Source organism: Orbicella faveolata, unplaced genomic scaffold (assembly GCF_042242905.1).
Source record: "Orbicella faveolata isolate gen_17 unplaced genomic scaffold, um_ofav_v1 contig_27, whole genome shotgun sequence".
Classification (NCBI taxonomy): domain Eukaryota; kingdom Metazoa; phylum Cnidaria; class Anthozoa; order Scleractinia; family Merulinidae; genus Orbicella; species Orbicella faveolata.
In genome coordinates, this window is record NW_028301555.1 from 2040660 (window position 1) to 2055000 (window position 14341).

General features: G+C 39.1%; 3 protein-coding genes and 1 pseudogene across 4 annotated transcripts in view; 3 read left to right on the forward strand and 1 right to left on the reverse strand.

The window, feature by feature from the left end:
- The window catches only part of LOC149107104 (uncharacterized), a 160420-nt gene that overhangs the window by 24842 nt on the left and 121237 nt on the right, over positions 1-14341 (forward strand). The window lies entirely within an intron of this gene.
- LOC110051350 (uncharacterized) overlaps positions 1-14341 on the forward strand; it is a 434502-nt gene that overhangs the window by 20629 nt on the left and 399532 nt on the right. The gene's annotated exons all lie outside the window — the stretch shown is intronic.
- Positions 16-5010, forward strand: LOC149107108 (uncharacterized). The gene is made up of 2 exons (XM_089296891.1): positions 16-1311; positions 1936-5010. The coding sequence occupies exons 1-2, from the start codon at positions 88-90 to the stop codon at positions 2977-2979; spliced, it is 2268 nt and encodes a 755-aa protein (XP_089153017.1). The 5' UTR covers positions 16-87; the 3' UTR covers positions 2980-5010.
- Positions 3980-7831, reverse strand: LOC149107109 (recQ-like DNA helicase Blm; annotated as a pseudogene). Its single transcript, XR_016209459.1, has 3 exons — positions 7380-7831; positions 6641-6866; positions 3980-6247 (listed from the first exon to the last, which is right to left on the reverse strand). The product of XR_016209459.1 is annotated as a recQ-like DNA helicase Blm (transcript).

A 14341-nucleotide genomic window follows, 5' to 3' on the forward strand; every position in this document is an offset into this window, starting at 1 on the left:
CCCTGGAATCGGCCGGTGAATCCTTCATATTGATTGGTTGATTGTTTTAAATAATTAATGCAAAATTTGGCCAAATAAAGATAATTTATGCATTATGCCGAAATAAAAATGGCGGAAAGTATGTCCACTCCGACGAAGATTTCTCCTCGCAATCCAGTTTGCAGACTCTGTGGTGATTCTCACGAGAGTCGCTATATGCTTCGAATATTCAGCAAAGCTGGTTCATCAAAAGATCTGTGCGCTAAAGTCCATAAAACGTGTGGCATAAAAATTTCGGAAGACGATATGAGGTCAAAGGTTTTATGTAGGGGTTGTGTTTCATTCGTGAACAAGATGGAACAGTTTATTCAGAGAGCCCAATCCATAGAGAATACACCGTTGGACCAAAGCTCAGAATATGCTGTAAAGCGATGCGTTCAGCTCTCACCTTCTTCGCTTCAGCCGTCGAAGCGTTTATCATCGAATATGCCATCCGAAAGCTCTGTGCACGTGGATGAGCCGTCGAAGCCAATCACACCAACAAGAAAGCAGCTCCCCTTCTCAACTCCACAAGCTGCGACAATTTTAATGCCTAAATCAACCGGAGAGAACTACTCAGCCTCTTCTACGGATCAGCCGAGAAGAAATACTTCGACGTCTGCAGAACAGTCGTCTTTCTCAACACCGCAAGATGCTACCGGCGTGACCGCGGTGCTAATGTCTAAATCAAAAGGACATGATTGCACAATCACTTCCTTGGATCAGCTGTCGAGGCGAACGACATTAAGTTCGGTAGAGCAGCCTTCATTTCCAACCCAGCAAGCTGCAACTGTTCTAAGGCCTAAATCAACAGGAGACAATGACTGTACATCATTATTTGAAGGGCAGTCGTTATTGACTGAAAGACAGCAGAAAATGATTGTACAAGCTGTCAGCCACAAGGATGCAATTGTATTGGCGGCTATCTTGAAAGATCACTGTCCAAGTGTTGTCAGAGAGTTGAAGAGAACCGTTAGTGAGGAGTTGAAAACATCGTGTACAGAGCTGTGCAAGCGTTCTCAAGGTTCCATTTTATATGGAAATGATTATGACAGCATGAAAGACTTTGATTTCAGCAAAGTTTGGCTTGAATTGAAGACGAACCTCCCTTTCTTTGTTGAGCTCATGAACGCAGTGTCTGGCAAGGAGAACTCCGTCGCAGAAACAAAGCTTGAACTTCAAGTAAAGTACAGTTTTTTGTACTCGATCCTTATGAACGAGAGGTGGCATGAACTCAACCTGGTGAAACGTGTGAATACAGTTCTCATCATTGAAGGTGGATGTACCAAAAAGGTCAGTAATATAATTTATAAGTTGATGATGTATAAAAAATTCATTGCTTTCCTTTATTATGTCCCTTACTCCCACTGCGTGAGTGGCATCAATTCATACATTGAATACAATCTATGGTTGATCCTCTTTTCATACAAAGCTTGACAGAACTTTTGTTATTGTTTGGTAGTTTGGTGTCAAAAGTGAGTGATCAGTTAGGCTGTGATTGAGATTGTATTTGAAGAATTCATTAAAAAGCATGTAATGTATAGGATATTTACACAGCGGCGTGAAGATATGAATTTTATTTTTTGGTGGTAAAGCAAGATTCTACAAACGAGTGCAGCGAGTGAGAAAAATATTGTTTTGACACACCATGTAATCAGTTGTCTTTTCATGTATAGACAACTAACTGTTTGCAAGCACAACCATGAAAGTCATAAATATCCTCACTAGCGGGGATATGGCCAATATGCCACTTGGGTCCTGGATTTAGTTTCCTATGGATTTTATGTGTATTACATTTCCAGTAGAACACTCATGTCCATATAATAATAAGTGATCTTTGCAATGAATTGAAAATAAGAGATCAGTATTGCATGTATGCTGAATTTGACACTTTTATTTCTGCTCCCCTTGTAATAGCTTCAAGAACGACTGAATAAACTTGGCGTGTGCCTGTCGACTGGGAGAAGGGATACCCTGCTAAAGCTCTTAGGAGGTCACTTTTCGGATATAGTGGTGCAGCAAGTAAAGAAAGGAAGTGTGTTCCGAGGCACTGGTGACAACTGGGACCTGAAAATTTTGAAGGGTCACATGAGAAAGGAAATCCAGAATGATGATCTGCACTTGTTTGCCAGTAACCTGATTGAAAACAGAATCGACTTCAATCACTTGCCCAATGACAGCCCCAAAGGCAACATTAGAGATTTCCCTCGACATAATTTTTCTTTAAATGTACCGGAATGGAAAAGGTATGCAGAATGTGCCAAAATCATTGTTGGGCGAATTGTTCTTGAGTTCTTTCCCAAATTTAAGTTCTTGAAAGCTGTTATCCCTGAGCACATTTCTCATGAGTACAGCCAACAAATGTCAGAGAAGTCCATCATAGTAAGCCTGCCAATCATCAATGCAAATGAAGCAAAGTATGATGATTGTGTTAACATTTTAGGGACCTATGAAAAGTGGATTGCTGAAATCTATGTTCAAGCAGGGCTGCTAGATGAAATGCCACACACAGATAATCCACCAATTCCTGAAGGACCTGCAGCACCTGGACAGACAAATGCACACCAACAAGACACCCATGATGACCCAATGAGAGATATGAAGATTGCATTTGCAGGTGATCAGCTAACTCGTGTGAGATTTGCAGGTGCCAAAGATTTGCTGTCTGGTTCGCACACAGCAGCTGATCGTTTTGAACATTGCTCGCCCTTTAAACCAGTGATGTGGCATACCAAAGCATCCCTTTTACAGTATTCATACTCATTTCTTCACAAAGCAGAGTCTGTCAATCAAGTTGGCACCTTAAAGTACTTCAGGGAGAAATACAATAGGAGGAATGCTACCCCTTCCAAAGTTCTTGACTCCTATGAAGGAAGCGAAGAGTTGTTCCTCAGTGTGGGGAACGCCTACATAGTAACTGCTGCCCTGAACTTTTTTGAATTTTGGGATGTCAGACCTTGAGGAGAGGCCCTCATTACATAAATTCCCAGAAAACATTGCACGTGAGACCTTAGAAAACAAGAAGAAATACTTTGATGATGCTTTTGGCAAGTTCGTTGACAAGTTCCTTTTACAGAAAGTAGATGTCAATGACTGCTGCAATGATGATGACTATGTCAAGAATTATGCCCTTTGTTTTATTTTCTTGGCTATTCTTGTCATGCAAATGAAGGACACTGCAGCAGAGGGAGATGGCAGCAGAAATCTCATCAACCAAAAACTCTTGCTGTCAGTTTTCAAGTCAGTGGGGGCTTACAGCAAATATGCCATTGAAATGTTTGTGAGTATAGCCCAAATTGAGTGCCTATTAACTCCACGCCTGGCTGAACAGTTCAAATGGGGATTTTTTGTAAATTGGAGGGGTGGTGCTGGAAGGAATATTGAAGACGACCTGGCCCAAGAAATTTCCAACCGTTGCAGTAAAAGCATTGTCCAGAGGCAGGGACCAAACAAAACCCTGAACTCTATAAGCAAGGTCTGCAAAGCAACCACTGGCATCCATCAGATTGTAGAAGAATTTCACTCTTCTGTAGGGATCCACAAGACATCTGTGCAACATACAACACGTGACTCACTTAAAGATGAGAAAGAAATGGTGTCTGACCTATTGCAATTGAATCCTTTCAATCATATGCCAGCAAGATTTCATGACAGCTTCCCTGACATTAAAAGGTCTCCTCTAAGGTATTTAAACATTGTGGACTATCATCAGTGGCTAGCCAAACACTTGGAAGAGTTATCAACTTAGACATACACCTAGATGAAGATCACTGAGGGCCTAGTTAATCAATAGCATTCTTTAGGAGAGTAAATCAATGTTCACAGTATTTACAATTTATGATGATGTTCTAATCATCATCAGAGATCATCAGTTCTACATATAGTATTGTGCTCAGATATGAGTGAAAAGAACAAAATTAATGTTAAAAGAAAAAAGATCAATGTCACGGTAACAACATAATTAATTAAATATCAATAGTGTATTTTAATAGAGTAAATCAAAGTTCACAGTATTTACAATTTATGGTGATGTTCTGATCATCATCAGAGTTCATTTCAGTTTTACATCTAGTATTGTGCTGAGATAATCATATATGCATGATAAGAACAAATGTAGACAAACTGATCAGTGTCATGGTAACAACAGAAATAATTAAATATCAATAGTGTATTTTAAGAGTAAATCAAGAAATATCTACAGGTCACAGTATTTACAATTTATGATGTTCTGATCATCTTCAGAGTTCATTTCAATTCTACACATAGTATTGTGCTCAGATATATGTGTGATAAGTGAAATGTAGACAAGCTGATCAGTGTCATGGCAACAACACAGAAATAATTAAATATCAATAGTGTATTTTAAGACAGTAAATCCAGATATATCTATAGCAGTTCACAGTATTTACAATTTATGATGATGTTCTGATCATCATCAGAGTCCATTTCAGTTCTACACATAGTACTGTGCTCAGATATAAGCGAAAAGAACAAATGTAGACAAACTGATCAGTGTCATGGCAACAACATGGAAATAATTAAATATCAATAGTGTGTTTTAAGACAGTAAATCCAGATATATCTACAGCAGTTCACAGTATTTACAATTTATGATGATGCTCTGATCATCATCAGAGTCCATTTCAATTCTACACATAGTACTGTGCTCAGATATAAGCGAAAAGAACAAATGTAGACAAACTGATCAGTGCCATGGCAACAACACGGAAATAATTAAATATCAATAGTGTGTTTTACGACAGTAAATCCAGATATATCTACAGCAGTTCACAGTATTTACAATTTATGATGATGTTCTGATCATCATCAGAGTCCATTTCAGTTCTACACATAGTACTGTGCTCAGATATAAGCGAACAGAACAAATGTAGACAAACTGATCAGTGCCATGGCAACAACACGGAAATAACTAAATATCAATAGTGTGTTTTAAGAGAATAAATCAAGATATATCTATAGTAGTTGACAAAATTTACAAGTTATGTTGATGTTCTAATCTTCGGAGTTCATTTTAGTTTGACATGTTAACAGGAGTATGCTCAGATATAGGCGAACAGAACATTTTAAGTTGATGCTCTAATCATCATCGGAGTCCATTTCAGTTGTACACATAACAGTGTGTGCAGATATAAGTGAAAAGATCTGAGAAGAACAGGTTTCATCCCATATGCCAAATGATTTCAACAAGTCTGCTTCTGACTCAATAAATTCCACTCCCTCCACAACCTTTGCAGCCAGATTCTTATCTACAGAAATGTCAAATAGCCTTGAACACTCTGATGTCACTTTGGACTCGTGGTCAGAAATTGCACTCTTGATTAACCTTTCAAGGATAACGCGGTTATCGTTAGATAGAACTCTGACCTTGCTTCTAATAGCTTGGGGTAGATCCTCTTCAGTTGTTTTGAACTTGTCATCGCATATGCAGCAACAGTTCTCTTGTTGAACACTGGAGAATCCAAAGTAATCCAGAAGGAGTTTCCGTTGACAGGTGTCTTCTGATCTACAATATGACTTCATTGATTCTTCCACATGTTTTTTATTATTTCCAATATCAGAGTTATTGTAATAAAGTGTAGCACATGATGAAAGTCCCGTACGGCCGGCACGACCAATTTCTTGCATGTAAGCTTCTAGGCTACTTGGTGGTGTTATGTGAATGATGTTGGTCACATAAGGAGCATCAACACCCATGCCAAGTGCTGATGTTGCAAATAGCACCCTCACCCTTGATTGTTCTTTCTTTATTTCTGATATTATGTCTTTCTTCATGCGACTCGTTTGGGGGGCATGGAACTGTGCAAACAGTCTTGCAGTGGGTTCTAATGTTTCACCAACACACTGTTTGGCTTTCAATATTCTTTCAAATAAGCCATAGGCATATCCGCAGTATTTCAGTTTTAGGTAAATGATTGTCATTGGGTAGTTTTCTCTTTGAATTGCCAGTTCATTGGCTATGGGTTTAAGGATTCTGTCATAACCTTCATTCCCATGATGATTACTCAGATGCACTTTCTTGTCCAGGTATATGTTCACTCGGTTAGGGTTTCGTGCAACAATTTTACAGTCATTTTTCAATCGCAGACTTTGTTTCAAGTCTCTCAGTAAACGAGGTGGTGCTGTTGCTGTCAGAGCCATTGTAGGTACATTGGGAAAGAATGCCTTCTACACTGACAGGTCTTTGAAGTCTTTTCTAAAATCTTCACCCCTGAAAAAGAAAAAGAAACCCTGAGCTACAAATCTTCAAACATAAGTGCAATGAGACATACTAACAAAATTTTTGTTTAAAAGTAAGAATGTTTACTTAGTAGTATCTTGTTATTATGGTTCAGTTGTAAGAGCATGGCATGGAGACAATGTATGATGTTCCAATAAGCAGTGTAAACATCATAGAATTCACTGATGAATTATCAATATAGTTCATAGAGTAAAATTGTCATCGTTTGTAAACAGATAGAGAATAGAGCATATTTTTTCCGAATTGTAGTCGCAATGTAAATACTTGTGGTGCTGTAACCGTGATTTAGATTTCCCGGAAATAAGCTAAGTCTGTAACAAACATGACATGAAGAGACAAGAAATGAATATTTTACGTACTTACCATAATTCAACACAGTGAGCTTCGTCAACAATGCAGGCAACAACATTCTCCTGGAAGACTTTGCTTCCCATTAGCTCTCGACCTTCCTTACTTAATAGAGCCTCTGGATGGGCGAATACAATTGAAGTGTTGCCATTAACAACATCTCGAGGAAACTTCGTTGAATTCGGGACCACGTGCTCGCTTGGTTCTTGTTCATTTCCGAACAAATGACGTATTGAACAATCTCTGATAATATTTTTTAAGTGTTTTAAAGAAAATGGCCCATGTTATATCACCAACTTATTCAAGCCCCGGGTCACGCCATACAATCTTAGAAGCAGCGGGCTAAACGTAGAACAACGCCCTTACAATAGTAGATTCTTCCACGGCTCGTATTCTTATATCATCTCTAGAATTTGGAATCAGTTACCGCCGGCAGCAAAAAATGCAGCAAACGTTCCAGCTTTTATCAATCATCTTAATACAACAAACTTTGGTGGCTGCCAATGCAGTTCTTGTCTTAAATGATTCCTTTATAGACATGTTGTATTTTTATCGTTTTTTAATATTGTATTTTTAACGCATATTTTTTAAGATATTAATAGCATGATAATTTTGTATTTTTTAATATATAGTTTTTAAATCTTTTTTTTAACATGTATGTCAAACACTTTTATCATGAGCCCCTGGCTCGGGAGACTTGGGCAACCACTCCCCGTGTTCTTGACGTAAAATAAATTACCTTACCTTACCTTACCTAAGTTCTCGGCCGGTTCCTTCTCGTTTACAGCAAGCTGTAAGACATCAGCGGTTATCCTGCGAGCTTTTAAGACTTTCAGCTGATCTTCAATGATGGAATTTAATGGACATACCACAATAACTATGTTCTTGGTGGTCTTCACAGGAATAAAATGAGGTAGAAGGTGAAACAGCATTGACTTGCCAAATCCAGTAGGTAGGACTCCAATAACATCCTGACCTTTCAGCATATATTCAAAACACTTCATTTGAAGAGGTTTTAAATTTAAAGGTGGAAAATTACCGTTATTTAAGGAAAATCCGACTCGACGAAGCACTGACAAAAACTTTGGTTCACTCGACGAGACCGCCATCTTGAAAGTTCCGTTTAACATATGATAATTTAGTACACCCAAGATATTTGGGTGTTCTGAGATCATGTGACCAGCCGATCCCAGGGCCTTTTCCCGCCCCACCTCCAAGCCAGGGAAAAGACCCTGGGAACGAGGTTGGCCAGCTGGCTCCCGAACGAAAAAGTTAATTTCGAGCCCTGCAAACAGTCTCGAATTTCATTTGCAACGAACTTCGCGATGGTTTTTGTGCGAGGTGATGCAAGAGTTCCTCGAGACACGACAAAGATGAAATGGCAAATAGATCAAATAAGCAACGAAATAAAATTTAATGGAGTTTTAAATCTTGCGAAGTAAACGTGAAATACCTCAACAAACCGAGTTCAATTTTATATCCAATCGAGTTTGATCAGCAACTGTTAGTTACTTGCCATTTCATATCTTTCTCTGTCAGACAATAATCAGTTGCACAGGAGCAAGAACACTCTTATCAATCAAAATCCAATCATTTCCCCCCGCAAAATATCCCAATTTAATTCGACGGGTTATAACCCATTTCAGTTTCGAAATACAGTAGAACCTCGTTATAGCAATAGTATTTTGCAGTCCCTTGGCCCTTCCATGCACTGCAGTTAATTTTCTGTTCCGATGCGACCGTTCGCTCCGTTTCTTTTCCCGTGCAACAACCAAAGTGTTAACGCCAAAAAAAAAAAAAATCACTATCTGGTAAAGATGTTTATTTCTAAAATAACGCAAAAGTTTAGAATATTTTATAAACAACTTCCGAATCTACCATGAAAATTTAAATCTCTTGTTGAAAAATTTTCGAAAACATTTAACTTTCTTGAACAAAACTTATCAAAGAAAATGCTTTGTACTTTTTTTTGGAGGTCCAGAAATTTAAACAGGAAAACAAAACATGTTTTACAAAGGGGCCATGAGAACTTTGTACACAAAGGCACGTTCTTTGTACCAATTCATATGCAAATGTCTTTTATTGTCAGTCTTCCTAGTTTAGTTTATGACTGCCACAAAATTTGTTGGCAGCCTTTTAAATCGTGAAAAACAATCATTGTAATGGTTTATTTTAAATGTTCATTGTGAAGTAGTTGCATGCGAAAGGTTTTTTTTTGGAGGTCATTGCTAGACAATTGTAGAAAAACAAAAGATGGCAGAATCGAATTTGATTTGCAAATGTTAAAGCATTTAGAGAAACAGGTTTTATATCTTCAGTTATTGTCCCCGATCCTGAACTCGTTCGTACTTTAAAGCTGAAAATATCAATTCTCCTTAACGATTGCCTCACTTGGTCTTAACTGTAGTTCTGAGAATTTGGTAGCACATCAAGAAAATATCTCCTAGTCGATTTTGTTTATCGTTCTCGCTATACTTCTCTGCTTTTCCCTTTTTAAAACACCTTTTGTAAACCAGATATTGATCTTAGAAATCTAAACTTTCAATATCTAGAGAATAAAATAACGTTGATCTGTTGATAAGGTGACACCTGAAAAATTGAGAGTTGTGTAGTATGTTCAATAACCTGAAGATATTTAACGTAAGTAACGCTTCGATTTACAGCGAAAGATAACTATCTCGGAGATCACATGATTTTGGAATGCAGTTTGTAATCTTTTGAACCTTTAGCCTTCCGAATTCCCAAAACTTTCGTTACCTTTGGGAAATCTTCGGAAGTCTTCGGAGATCTTCGAGTGATCTCCAGAGTTTTATCGTCGGCCATCTTTGGAATACCTCGGAATCTTCGTCTTTCTTTAGAAATCTTCGTTGTTATTTGCAAACGACGTTTTTGGCGAGAGTCTCGATATTCGTTTTAGAGTGTTTCAGATTGTTGAACATGTTTGCAGATAATTACAATACAGTCGTGTGTTCATGTGATTAATTCAGATGACCATCCGTACTCTTTCAAAAGTAATTTTCATTATCCGGGCATTTTTCTGCTTTATTGAGTTATGTGTTTGAGGCTTTATTCGATGATAATTTAATGTTTGAAGATAATTTGAATTCTGGCAAGACAATTTATTTATTTATTGTAGAGAGAAGTTCGTTGTCGTACAGGCCATTTAAATCTCAGTTTGCCTTAAAACAACCCACCCAAAGTTACAGTACTTCTTCGATTCCGAGATAAAACTTTCGCGTTTTGACCACAAAGATTTAGATGGTGTTGCCAAATATAGTGCCAACGTAAAAACGCAACGTTGTTTATTCACTAAAATATTTTCTGAAATCATTTCGACCAAAATGGTGGCTACCACAATCGAGATCTCAGATTAAGTACGGTCGAAGGTTAGCTATTGAATAATATATATCAGTCGTTCGAAACAAATAAACACTACGACTTTTTCTGCTAGAAAAAAAGCGTGGTCAAGCAATCCTTACAAAGTAAGCTTAAAATATATTGCCACCATTTTAATCGAAAGTTATGAAATTAAAATTCTTATCTCGTTGTCATCTCCATTGTTGAATAACACCAACTCGTATATTTCAGTCTCTTCTTTCGTTCGACGGGTCATCCTCGCCGTTGAGCCATTTCCTCTGCTTAAAAAGAAGAAAATAAAGAGAAACATAAGTTTTTTCTCGAGACAAATGTATTTCCAAGTTACACTGTTGCTACCAGGGCCCGAAGGAGCGACCAAAGCTCGTATGACCTCGGGAACAACGGGTAACGAGAAGGACAGGAAATATCAAACAAATTCAACGCAAACATCTTACAAACTAATTGCGCAAAATTATCTCTTAATCCTTCACTGAAACTTTCTATCGCAGACATTACGGCAAAATTACGACTCTTTGGCTTATGAACGGTGGGAACAACACAGCGAAGAGAATATTATTGCGAGCGAAAGGAAGAGCTTAACTTTAGGAAGGTAGAAATTGTTCCGTTGGCGAAGGGCAACAAGATTAAATTACATACTCACAATTAATGTTTTAATACATCCATCTCGTCCTGCTTTATCTTCTTCGAAGGAAGAATATGGCCAGATTCGACGTCACCAGGAATACATAAATTCACGTCTTCGCACTATGACGAAAACTATTATATCACTTCAAAAATATAATAATACCTTTGTCTGTTTGTAAAGATTAATTCGTGCGGCCGCCACATATATTTCGTTAAATAAATTAATTAAACTTTTTCTGATAATCTTATTAGTCGATTCTTGCAGGTTTATAGACATCCTTTGGTAAAGACCTGATTGCATACGAATCAGAGCTTATTAGCTATAAGCTAGAAACAAATAAAAAAATAAAAGAACTGCTTTAAACCGTTTTTAAAGTTTGATATTTGAATGACGTTAGGGAAGGTACGTTTTTCATTGGGGGGTGGGCCGGGGCTTCGGAGGGGAGAGCCATTAGCAAAAATTTTTAACAAATTGGGGAGGGTCAAACCTGTTTTATTCGGAACCGGGGGAGGGTCAGTTTTTTTTTGGCGAGGAAAAAATTACTCCATGTTGCTTAGTTGACTCTTATTTGTTAACAAACAAGCGAAGTGTATAGAAACCTAAATTTTGTATATACAAGTAAAGCTACCAGTCAAGATTAATCTAAATTATTTACAGGTGTCGAAATATTACATCAAAAACTATCTTGTCCAAACTAACATAGTTGTCTCTCTCGACCCGTGCCCGCTTTCGTCCATATTTTGAGGGTGGTAATGTTTCCGCGTAGGGGTCTGGTGTAAAATCAGACTCCGGTGACGATTCGTTATTTAAGCTACTCGGGCTTGAACCAACAACTCGATCTACTACATCACTTTGCGAGTCAGTTTCAATCTCGGAAAGTGATGAGGTCACTTGTTGCTGCACATTTCTTAGCGGGGGCTGCCGAGGTTGTTGACACTCCATTGAATCGTACAGCAAGCTGGCTATGTGCGCTTTGATCACTGTGACCTTTTCAGCTTTCTTCCCTTTGAAGGTGATCTTGTGATGGGAAAAGTACAAGGATAGCTCGTCCACCCACAAGGACGACAGCTTATCGGAGTTGTACAGTCTAACCCTAACGCTCCATTCGCTCCCCTACAATCTCCTCTTTCTTCTTTTCCTTGCGCATTTTTATCAGGGCAAGGTGCTCAACATACTCTGCCACAAGCTTTTCGGGGACAATGTATTTATCTGAAACTTTCTAATACACCTCACTGTCCCCACTGGCTAGCTCACTTTCCTCAAACAATCGCTTAATCTGAGCAAGTTGCTCCATCTGACCTCATGAAATCCTCGCATTCATCACAAGCGCATTTCCCTCTTTCTAATCCTCGCACATCCTTGCCCATTTTCAAGTTTTCACCGTGCAATCACACACCACGCAATTGAGTGCTTTGTGCGCAGACGGTTATGCGAGTAACACTTCCGGTTAGTTATTTTCACTTCCGGTCATTTTTGTCTTGGAGGAGGTGGGGGGAGGGTCAGATGTTTTTGTGTAGGTATTTGTGAAGGGCCATGCATTAATCCATTCTGGGAAGTGGGAGGGCCACGACTTTTTTCCCAAAAAATTTCTAAAATACCCCGACCCACCCTCCCACCCCCATCCCAATAAAAAACATAACTTCCCTAATATTACTTTTAAACGTTGTCATCCAATGAAAGGCGTTAAAACAATCTCGAGGTATTTCCTTTGGAAATCTTGAGTTCCCTTGTGGGTTCTCACCTGCTTTCCCCTTGCAGTCGCATCCCCACGGGCTTTTAATCGTTCTTTTCACCATGCACTCCCTTGTGCATTTCCTTTTACCTGTCTCTTTTCATTTCTTCTAATTCTAATCCCTGCGATTTCCGCCACACACAAAGCCATTCATTCATCTGTGGGTCTCCCTCATCGACATGATTTAACGCTCGCCGTGCCTTCCTTTTCTTGTTTCTTACTCACTCTATGCCCGGGTAGGGGAGGGGGATGACTTTGTTACTTCCTATAATGTCCTATCTGGGGAGGCTCCCTTTGAAAGGGGTACCTTTTTCAGCCTTCAGGTACATAAAAGGGAAGGGAGATATTTTAAAGAGCCTTCAACTAAAATATTTATAACGGACGTACCATTTATAAGGCACTGCATGAAAATGAAAAGAAGACCCCTTTTTTTTAGAGATTTATTCATAATACGAACCAGTTGTGAGAGTCTGTTAAAGGGATACCTTTTTCAATTAAAAGGTATACGAATTTCTGTCAAAATGGTATACAAAAAGGTAAGGGGTTGGACCTCGGGGTGGAGCTTTCCTGTTCCTCTACCATTCCACGTGCTTTTCCCTTTCTGCGTTTTGTCTTTCCTAGCCCTTCCCTGTGCGTTCTGACTTACGAAACCCGTGTGTTAGTTCATGGTTTCTCAGGGGGTTTCCTCCGACGTTAGCCTTGCATTGACTTTGAATCCCACATGCAGTGACACCCAGCGTAATCCCCAAACACATCCTTTAGTATTAAGTGTGTTTCTACATATGTTCCCCTTATTATTCCAGTGTATCCCGCCAAATGCAGATGTTTCGCTGTGCATAGCACAGGACTTTCCCCTAGGGGTTTTTGCCGCCCGACGTTATCCGTGGGCTGTCTTTGCTTGTTCTCTACACCGTGCGTCCCAATGTGGTCCCCCACAGCGCTACCCATTAACGAGAAGAAACCTAGGGAGAGTGTAATATCGTAGCCGCTTTTGAAGCTGTTATAGGAACAATAAGACTTCCCTCTTGTTTTGTCACTAGTACTAGTTCAGTCATTTCCGTCCGTGGAGCTGGAGCATCCTGTCCCCTCTCTCCTCCACAGAGGCTCAAGATGTCCCTTAGAGAAAACCTTGCGCTTGCATTCATATCACTCAGAGGATTCCGTCCCCCGCCCCCAACACCGAGTCTTTGCGGAGGAAAGGTGGCGCTGGAGAAACATAATATAATGATTTTGGATTTATGATGTCATGATTATTGAACTGAGACTAATTCATCACTGATTTCTTTTCTGAAAGGACCCACTGGTTGATCTCTAACTGAAACCGTTAGATTACATCACTTACAGAGAGTTAAGAATGAAATTCTGAACGGGAAGTGGAAACAAACATTTGGAGGAATTCAACGAATTCTCCCCGTAAGAGTTTTAAACTTCCTTTACATATTAAGGTACTGTTACCGAACAGTTGTAAAATTTTAACAGTGATGTATTCAAAGAGTCTATCCAAGAATCTATACATTTTTTGACCCTTGTGTCCCTTCATACATTCACTCTCGATCCCCCCTATGCCTCCCCCCCCGACCATGCTTTCCCTATACATTTCGTGAACGCTTGAAAAGCGTCTCATATTGCATCTTGTGATTGAAGTACTTAAATATTTTTAAGGGTCCTCAAATAAATCGTCGGAAGTACTTGACGAAAGGCCTAGCTGAACGTTTTTCGTAGCGAGCACCGTAAGATCAGCCTGAAGGACGTGTAGGCGCAGCAGTTGTCCGTTTCGTGAACGGTCGCTGCCATTTTCGTGACCCTTAGAAATTTTTTCAACTATCAACGAGGTTTTCTCAACTTAATTAAAAGTGAAATTTGCAAGTAACCACCCAGTATCGAACCCGGAACCTCGGTTCTCTAACATCCCTCTAATGCTCCTAAACTACCGGGTTGATCCGCCAAATCTCCGCAAAATTTAATTATAACACGTGACTTA